The sequence below is a fragment of the Eubalaena glacialis genome, chromosome X, assembly GCF_028564815.1.
Source record: "Eubalaena glacialis isolate mEubGla1 chromosome X, mEubGla1.1.hap2.+ XY, whole genome shotgun sequence".
Taxonomy (NCBI): domain Eukaryota; kingdom Metazoa; phylum Chordata; class Mammalia; order Artiodactyla; family Balaenidae; genus Eubalaena; species Eubalaena glacialis.
This window is the reverse complement of record NC_083736.1, coordinates 43193981-43203458: the sequence shown is the minus strand read 5'-3', so window position 1 is coordinate 43203458 and position 9478 is coordinate 43193981. Positions and strand designations below refer to the sequence as shown.

Here is a 9478-nt window from a genome sequence, read left to right as displayed (position 1 = left end):
CAGGTGCTAGGGATTCTTCCTTGCCCTCATGGAGCTGACAGACTAGCGAGAGACAAGACCATAAATGTAACAAGTAAATAAAAATTATATTAGATACATGTGAATATAATATAAATTGTGTCTAATAAAATGTACATGTTAATACTACATAGTTTACATAACATGATAGCCAGTGTCAATATGTAAATAATTTACATCTGTAGGGAATTCCCTGGCGGTCCAGTGGTTAGGACTCCACGCTTTCACTGACAAGGGCCAGGGTTCAATCCCTGGTCGGGGAACTAAGATCCCACAAGCCATGTGCTGTGGCCAAAAAAAAAAAAAAAGTTACATCTGTATATAATAAATGTCATATTAAATACATTGTGTATAGTCTATATTCATATGTGAATATACAATTAAATATATATGTAAATATGTCGTATATATGTGATAACTGCTAAATGCTGTGGAGAAAAATAGAACAAGGTAAAGGGAAATCTGTGGGGGACAGGTTGCATTTTTAGATAGTGTGGTCAAGGAAGGCCTCCCACCAGAAGGTGATGTTACAGCAAAGGTATTTAACACAAAATGCCTTTATCACCTTATCCCAAATTCTGTATCACATATCCTGTCCTCAAATCCTCCAAATTTGCTCATTTGAAAAAGATTTATTGAATGCCTACTAAGTGCAGGGCACTGGGAACATAGCAAAGAACATAGCAAGGAGACTACTGCCCTTGCAATAGTTAAGAACGCTCTTCCATCAGATCTTTTCCTTCTGATTTATTGTTTGCCTCACCTCAGAGAGACCTCCCCTGATACCCCATGTGAAGTAGTCAGGGAATGACTCTCTGAGGAGGTAGCCTGTGAAAAGTGAGGAAGCAAACCATGTGTAACATGAGGGGAAAGCATCAGACAAAGGGAACATCAGGGGCAAAGCCTTGAGGCTGGAAGTTCTTGAAATGTTTGGGAAGAGCACAGATGTCTGTGTAGTTGGAGAGGAGTGAGGAAGGGAGAGCACTGGGAGATGAGATCCGAGGCCATATCAAGCAGGGCATTGTAAGCCAGGCTGAGATGTTTGGTTTTTATTCTAAGATCCATGGGGAGCCATAAAAGGATTTTAAGTAGGGGAGTCACCTTATTTAAATTATATTTTAGAATCCGGCTGCTCTCTGTGGAGAGAGAACAAACTGTGTGGTGGGGGTTGGGGGTGGGGGAGAGGAAGCAGAAAAGCCAGTGGAAAGGCTACTGCAAGAGTCCAGGTAGTGATGAGAGAGGGTCAGACCAAGGTGGTAAAAGAGGAAGTGGCGGGGGGGGGTTCTATTTTGTATTGATTTTGAAGGTAAAGACACCAGGATTTGCTGAGAAATCGGATACAGTGCATGAAAAATAGAGAGGAGTCCTGGCTGACCCGTGGGTTTCTAGCCTGAGCTGCTGGAAAGATGGAGTTGTCATTGACAGGGGAAATACTCCGTTAGGAGCAGGGATGGGGCAAAATCAGGAGTTGGTTTTCAGACATGTTACTTTATTTATTTATTTATTTGTTTGTTTGTTTGTTTTTGGCTGTGTTGGGTCTTCATTGCTGCGCATGGGCTTTCTCTAGTTTGGGCAAGCGGTGGCTACTCTTTGTTGTGGTGCACGGGCTTCTCATTGCAGTGGCTTCTCTTGCTGCGGAGCACGGGCTCTAGGCGTGCGGGCTCAGTATTTGTGGCTCGCGGGCCCTAGAGCACAGGCTCAGTAGTTGTGGCACACGGGCTCAGTTGCTCCGCGGCATGTGGGATCTTCCCGGACCAGGGATCGAACCCGTGTCCCCTGCACTGGCAGGCGGATTCTTAACCACTGCGCCACCAGGGAAGTCCCCAGATGTGTTACATTTTTGATGCCTGTTAGATATCCATGGTCTGGTATGTGTTGTTTGAGTGAACAGTTTGGAGACTAGATCTGAGTTTCAGTGGATGGATTTGGGGGCCATCAGAGGTGGCAACTGAAGCCGTGGGTGTGGCCGACTTCTCTGAAGAATTGATTGCCTTCAAACGGATCAGTAGGAGTAATTGAGGCAGGATTTGGACTTTGGACTTTCCCAAGTGGGAGGGAAGGGCATCCCAGTCGGAGGGAACAGCTTGAACAAAAGCCTGTGGAGGTAAGAAAGCAGGGAGAAAGGGGAAGTGGGGGTGAGAGTTGTACCATTCGCATTGCCCCCAGCCACGTATGAGAGTGCAGCTGGTTCACAGCCTCACTGAGCAGATTGTCAAGCCTTTGGATGTTTGCCAATCGGGTGTAATTATAATGTGTATTTCTCTTATTAGTCGTGAACTTGGGCATCTTTTCATAGATTTAAAGGTATTTGCAGTTCTTGTTTTCTGGGAATTTTCTGTTTCCTTTATCCATTTTCTATTGGGTTGTTGTACCTCATGGATTTTTAGGGACTCGTTATTTTTATTTTTTTATAAATTTATTTGTTTATTTATTTATTTTTGGCTGCATTGGGTCTTCGCTGCTGCGCGCGGGCTTTCTCTAGGGGCTACTCTTCGTTGCAGTGCGCGGGCTTCTAATTGCGGTGGCTTCTCTTGTTGCAGAGCACGGGCTCTAGGCGCCGCGGGCTTCAGTAGTTGTGGCGCATGGGCTTAGTTGCTCTGCCGCATGTGGGATCTTCCCGGACCAGGGCTCGAACCCATGTCCCCTGCATTGGCAGGTGGATTCTTAACCACTGTGCCACCAGGGAGGTCCCTAGGGACTCTTTATGTATTAGCCATTTTTTAAAAAATGGAGTCTTGAGGATGAGAATGATTTGAACAGTTGTGGTGTGTGTATTTATTCATGCTTCCATGGTCTGGTATGTGCCAAACCCTGTTCGAGGCATTGGGGACACAGTGGTGAGCAAGGCAGACAAAAGTCCCTTCCCTCGTGATGTTTTCATTCTAGTGAAGGAGACTATAGAAAAGTAAGAAAACTTATAGTATGTTAGAAATTGAGAAATGTCATGGAGAAAAGGAATGCAAGGAAAGGGGCATAGGGAGTATGGCAGGGCAGAGTTTGGAACTTTAAATGGGGTCGCCAGGAGGTAACATTTGAACATCCAAATGGGATGTCTCCTTCAATCTGGAACGGTTCTTCAGTGCTCCCTTGACCTTCATGACATTGACACTTTTGAAGATTATAAGCCAGGAATTTTGTAGACTGTCCCTCAGTTTGGCTTTGTCTGACGTTTCCTTGTGGTTAGATTCATGTTCTGCATATTGCCTGGGAATATCACAACTACTGAGCCCGCGTGCCGCAATTACTGAAGCCCGCATGCCTAGAGCCCGTGCTCCGCAGCAAGAGAAGACACCGCAGTGAGAAGCCCGCGCACCGCAACAAAGAGTAGCCCCCACTCGCTGCAACAGAGAAAGCCCACGCGCAGCAACAAAGACCCAACGCAGCCAAAAATGAAAAAATAGATAAAAAATAAATACATTAAAAAACAAAAACTGATTAAAATTTAAAAAGGATTACGCCAGCCTCATAAAATAGACATCTTTTGTTCTTTTTCTTATATCTAGAACAACTTTTTATGAGATAGCAATTGACTGTTCCTTGGGAGTTTGGTAGATTGCACCTATAAAAACCATCTGGGTTCTTTTTTTTTTTGGCAGAAGAGGGAAGATTTTGACTACCATTTCAACTTCTTTGTTACTTTTTGCTCTATTCAAGTAACCTGTTTCTTCATGTAACAGTTTTGGCGTTTTATATTCTTCAAGGAATGTATTCATTTCATCTATAGTTTCAGAGATACTTCGTTGCATCTGTAGTAAATTCCCCTTTGTAATTTTGTTTCTGGGTTGCTTGCATCTTCTTTTTTAATTGATCAGTCTTGCCAGAGAGAGGTCTGCCTTTCCTCTTAATTTTTGTTTCAAAGTTTCTGCTTTTGATTTTATTAATCTGTTGTTTTCCTTCCCTACTTCATCTATTTCTGCTCTTCTATCTATATTATTTCCTTTCCTCTTACTGAGGTTTGCTCTGGTGGTCTTTTTCCAACTTCTTGTATAATTCATATGATAAAATGCCCAGATTTTCATTATACAGCTTGTTGAATGTTTACCTGATTATACACCCATGTGACCAGCACCCCAGTCAAGATACAGAACATTTCATTATTCTAGAAAGCTACTTTGTAACCCTTTGCAGTGAATGAACACCCTTCCCACCTCTATTATCACCATAAATGTGTTGTCTGAGAACTTCATATAAATGAAATCATACAGTATGTACTCCTTTTATGTCTTTTTTCACTCAACATGTTTGTGAGATTCATTTGTGTTGACTTTTGTATCAGTATTTTGCTCCTTTTTATTACCGAGTTGTATTCTGTTGTATGAATATACCATAATTTATCCATTTGCCTCTTGCTGGATGTTTGGGTTATTCCCAGTTTTTGGCTATTCTGAATACAGCTGCTATGAATATATATAACAAGTCCTTTTGTTGATATATGTTTGCATTTATTTGGGATAAATATCTAAGAACGGAATTGCTTGGTCATAGGGTAAGCTTATGTTTATCTTTGCATGAAACAGCCAGTTTTCCAGAGTGGCTGTACCATTGACTATTGCCAGCCAAGTATGAGGGTTCCTTGTTGTGGGATTCCTGGGAGCTACGTTCTGGGGAATGGGAAGAGGGAAGGGAACGTGGGGGTGTCTCCAGACTGAAGGCCACCCATCCTGAGACTGAGGCTCTTTGACGTGGCCTCTTTCTATTCCTATTTCCTCTCCCGCTCCCTGTCCCTCTCTCACTGGGCAGTACCCCTACCCCAGATCAGCACCATCCCACCTCTAGGGGGCCCCTCTTTTTCATCCCTCTCCTTACAACTTGTGTAGGGTGATGTCATAATGCAGACTAAGTGAGGGAGGAGGGGCTTTGAACCACTTGCTCTTCCTACACTACCTCCCCTCCACCCTCTTGTCTTAAAAGCATGTATGTTTTGGGGAGGGGCAGTTCCTGGCCCCATTTCACGGCCCAGCCCCCCAAGGCCCGGAGAGGGCGGCCCCAGCTTCGTGTTCCACTGCACTCAGACCTGTGCTGAGAGCACACGCATACTTGTGAATCACAGGGTGTAGATTGGTTAGCGGGACTGGAGGGATAGGGTGCTGCGGTAAAAGCCGTGGAGCTGATGGGGACGAGGGTGGACCCAACTGGTGGGGCATCCCTGGGACTGGCAGGCTCATTCTCTTATCTCCACACCTCTGGGGTCATCAGCCTGTTGAGGGCACAGGGCCCACTGGCGCCAGAGTGCCTACTGTTGTTCACTCAGAGATGCCCTCAGGCATTGTCCCCAGACCCAAGTACAGTTTAGCCTTGCAGCCGTACAGCAAGTGCAGCTGCGGGGTGGCAAGGCAAGGGGATGGGGGATTCCTAGTCCTGGCTCTGACCCAGAGGGTCTTCAAGCCTGACCCTCTGGTGGTGCCCTGGTGGTGCTTGGTTTCCTGGTACAGTATGACCTGCTGGACCCGATAATGGTGAGGGGCTGTGACCAAGATCTTGTCCATCTGTGTTTATGTCCCTGTATCTGTGTGGGCCACAAACCACTCTGGGACATGAGAAAGAGACATGCAAGCTGCGGACTTTTCAGCTTTTATTACAAAAAGAAAGACATGAACCCAGCCCAGTTTTCCAATAAAAGTCACCAACTCTTAAGTCTGACTTGGTCAGGGCCTCTCTGGCTGCGGAGTTGGGCTGGTAGACAGGTGCAGGGCCCCTGCTCTGACCACCCAACACTTCATCCTCCCCCACTCCAGGCTGGACACCCGACATAAGTATAAGTAGGTCTTGCAGCTGCTCACTGGGCCTCGTTGAAGCGGGTCACCATTGTCTTGTGCAGCGTCTCCTTGTATGACTCGGTTGAGGTGACCCCATAGGAGCTGCCTCGGGCACCCAAGCCGGAGCCCCGCACCCGTGTCTGGGCCTGTGTGAGGGAGGCAGACTCTGTCAGGTTGGGCGGGGGCCAGGCCTACAGCAGAGAGTACTGGAGGATGGGGATGGGATCCCCACAGACTCACCTCAATGGGAGTCACAATGCCCTGTTTTTTGCGGCCCAGGCCACTGCCCTCTTTCCAGCCCATAGCCTGGAGCATGCGACTGCCAATGTTGTCACTGCCCAGCCCATCCCGCGTGGGCTGCTCAAAGTCCCTGCAGGAGACAGTGGCACAGTGTGAGTGACTGGCCTGCCGGCCCCAGGCCCCCGACCTGGCCCCGGGCACTCACACAGAGGCCGCAGACATGCCGCTATACTTCCTCCTCTTGGGCTCCGGCGGCTCAGGGATGCCATACTTCTCTCTGCGTTCAGCTGCGCGGTCCCGGTACTTCATTTGCTGAAAGAGTGTGTGTGAGAATGAAGGAGCTGATCGCTATTTGCAGGAAACATGGGCACAGCTGGGGGGCCCCCACAGGGAGCTAGATCTGGTGAACAGATCTGTGGTCCTGTGAATGCCAGCAGCCAGCATGGGGGAATCGGGAAGAAGCCTTGCAGGGACAGGACGTGAGGTGGCTGATGGCAGCCAGGCTGTGTCTAGCTGAGGAACCTGAGCGCCAGCTGCCTGCACGGATGGAGCGCTTGGTAAGGGACCGAGGGATGGAGCCCAGGAGTGGGTCACACCTCACCTCCATGTCGTTCTTCTCAAGTGCCTCCAGCTCATTTTCTGACAGGTGGGCTCGCCGGTGAATCTCAAGGTTTTGCTGCGAGGAGGACAGGAGAAGGAGTGAAGCGGCTGGGCCGGGCCAGGACAGGGTTCCCTGCCAAGCCTCCCTCAGTCACCTTGTGGAGCCCGGAGAGCTGCTGGTGCCGGATGAGCGCCTCCTTGCTGGGGAACTGGCGCCGGCAGAGCAGACAGGCCAGCTTCTGCCAGTCAGTGAGCTTCTCCTCCCGCTCCGGGCCCCCGCGCTCTTGCTCCTCCTCACTGTCACTCTCTCCGCTGTAGGCTGCCACCAGCCCCCTCGGCGGGCTCTGAAAAAGGTGAGGGTGAGAGGTCAGGCCTGGCTAGCTCAGAGCCCTGCCCTTCTTTCTGCCCTGGGCACTCACTGGGCGGTCATCACTGGCCAGTTTTGGGAGGTCCATGCTGGTGTGCTGTCTCTCGGCTAGTGCTCCCTGGGGTGGAGGGACACAGAAATTCAGAGACTCCACGGAAGGACCAAAGGGATGACAAGACTGGGGGCAGGGCGCGGATGGACAGCCACACACACCTTCTTCTCGAGGATGGCGTAGCCAGCATCTGCAGTGGCTGACTCCCGCCTTTCATCGTCTCGTAGGGAACTGATGGGCTGGAAGCTGTTTTTGAAGTTTTCTTTTTGCTTGTTGAGGCTGCGGGCCCAGCGTTCCATGTCCTTGGCGATCTAGGGGCGAGGGTGGGGGTGAGGCTCTTAGGAATACTCCAACTGCTGGGGTCACCAACTCCAACCTCTGCCCTTGCAGCAGCCTGCCCCTTCCTGCCCTGCAGCCTCAAGCAGAAGGTGAGAGAGGCGGAGGTGAAAGTCCCCATTTCTCTGTCATCCTGTCATCAGTGCTCCTCAGCAAGCCCCTCCCCGGCTGTGCCCCCATTCTCCTCACGGGCACCCACACTATTAGGTTTGCCATGTGTTTTCATTTTATCGTTCTAAAATGCATAGAATGGCTTGCTCTGTGTATAATTTTAATTTACACATGTGATACTATGCCACGTTCCATGTCGTTGCCCAACCCCGACCCCCAGGCACAACACCATTTTTAGAATTTACCGGGCTGCCAAAGGAACACGTAGTTCTTGCTTCTAAGTGTTGCACCCAGACTGTCATACTCTTCCTCCACAGACAAGACACTGAGGTTCCCTCCAACTGCCCACCACCACAGAACACTGCGATGGTTGTCTTCCTGCCCACCCCCTGATGGGCCCGCGAGAAGTTCTCTGGGATATATATACACAGACAGACACGGACACACCCTCAGGTGGGGTTCTGGGCCCAAAGGAGCATGCATGCGCGTTTGTTTCCACAGGCAGGGCTAGCCTGGCTTCAGGCGTGCCCACACCAGCCCACATTGCCACCAACAGCACAAAGGTTCCCACCAGGGGATGGGAAAGCAGACAGGGCACACTTGGATGGCACTGGCCACCTCAGGGAGGTGGGCAGCCCTACCATGTACCTGGTAGGGAGACGGCCCTGGCTCAAGGTCACGCAGCAAAGAGCAGAGCTGGACCGGGAGCCTGGTCTCTCCTGAGCACAAATACTGCCCACGTGCACATCCACCGCCATCCCCTCCCTTGGCAGCGGAGGATAACAGATGACAGAATGGCATTCATCAGAAGACACCTAACGGCCAGCCAGTGACTGCTGGACTCCCAGTGTTCACCTGTTGGGCCGTCTTGGTCTTGTGCTTTTCCTTCTTCTCTTTGCCCTCCTTTGAGGGCGCCCCCGTTTCCTTATGCCCATCAGCTGACTGCTCCAGGGCAGGAACATAGGTCCGCCTTTCCCCATCCCAGTACAGGTACTGCTGGCTCTGAGCATTGTAGTAGTACTGGGGGAGGTGGGGGAGAAGGGGCGTGAGGGAAGACCTCGAGGAGGGGACTGCAGACCCCGCCCACTCCCCAGACTGCCCTATCACCTGAGAGTTGGGGTCGTAGTAGAGGCCAGTCTGGGGGTCATAGTAGTAGCCAGATGTCTCGTCGTACTGGTAGGTGGAGACGTCAGGAACAGCTGGAGAGTGAGAAGAGGGGGTCGCACTCCTCTCTGCTTTGTTAAGGAATTCCCCACCCCTCACCGTAGGCCATGGCTACTCACGGTACTGGCTGTAGGACTCCTGGGCAGAGGGACTCGTGGCTGGTGGCAGGGAAGAGCTGGGATGGGTGGGGCTCTGGAGCTCAGATTTGAGCACAGCGGGTGACATGATGGTGTATGACTAGTCACGGGGCAAGACAGGGGAACAGGGCTCAGTGTCTACCAATGCCCCCATGGCCCCCAGGACCTCCCTTGATTTTCCTCACCTGGCTGTTGGCAGCAGTGCCCTGGCTGCCGCTCGCTTCAGCTGCTGACTGCTGGTAGACGCCAGGGGTGGCACCAGGCTGGGTGCGGGAGAAAGCCTGCAGGGACACAGAGTCTGCCCCAGGCTCCAGGGAGGCCTCGGGACCTGTAAAGGGGGACAGGGAAAAAGGAGAACGTGAATGGTAGGGCCCAGGACCCTATGCTTGCCAGTCCCCACCATGGGCTCAGGGAGAGATGCTGAGGCTAACCTGCTCCGGCTGGGTCCCCTTTGGTTCCAGTGATGCCGGGGCCCTTCGCGCCCTTGAGGTAGCCATGGGCATAGAGAGAAGACTCTGTGCCCTGGCTGCCGCCATAGCCCTCATCCTGTTGGTAGTAGCTGTAGTCGACCGGTGGCTCCTCGGGGGTGGCCCAGGCACCCTCCCCACCCTGGGAGGCCTGAGGGGCAGGTGGGAGGGGTTCATTAGCAGAGGAGGGGGCACAGAGGGGAGGGGAACCGGCTAAGAGACGTCTGCCC

At 51.1% G+C, this 9478-nt stretch overlaps 1 protein-coding gene across 6 annotated transcripts in view; it reads right to left on the bottom strand.

Annotated features, from left to right (window-relative positions):
* Positions 1 to 5577: 5577 nt before the first annotated feature.
* RBM10 (RNA binding motif protein 10) overlaps positions 5578 to 9478 on the bottom strand; it is a 29662-nt gene continuing 25761 nt past the window's right edge. For 5 of the 6 annotated variants that reach the window (XM_061179259.1, XM_061179260.1, XM_061179262.1 and 2 more), the window contains 12 exons: positions 9213 to 9399; positions 8967 to 9109; positions 8764 to 8881; positions 8588 to 8679; positions 8336 to 8500; positions 7195 to 7344; positions 7034 to 7099; positions 6770 to 6958; positions 6616 to 6690; positions 6220 to 6326; positions 6015 to 6144; positions 5578 to 5920 (listed from right to left, as the gene is read on the bottom strand). In XM_061179259.1, coding sequence (XP_061035242.1) covers positions 5795 to 5920; positions 6015 to 6144; positions 6220 to 6326; positions 6616 to 6690; positions 6770 to 6958; positions 7034 to 7099; positions 7195 to 7344; positions 8336 to 8500; positions 8588 to 8679; positions 8764 to 8881; positions 8967 to 9109; positions 9213 to 9399 — 1548 coding nt within the window. In that variant the 3' untranslated portion in view covers positions 5578 to 5794. The remainder of the gene's footprint in view (positions 5921 to 6014; positions 6145 to 6219; positions 6327 to 6615; positions 6691 to 6769; positions 6959 to 7033; positions 7100 to 7194; positions 7345 to 8335; positions 8501 to 8587; positions 8680 to 8763; positions 8882 to 8966; positions 9110 to 9212; positions 9400 to 9478) is intronic. The other variant, XM_061179261.1, reaches the window with a different exon arrangement.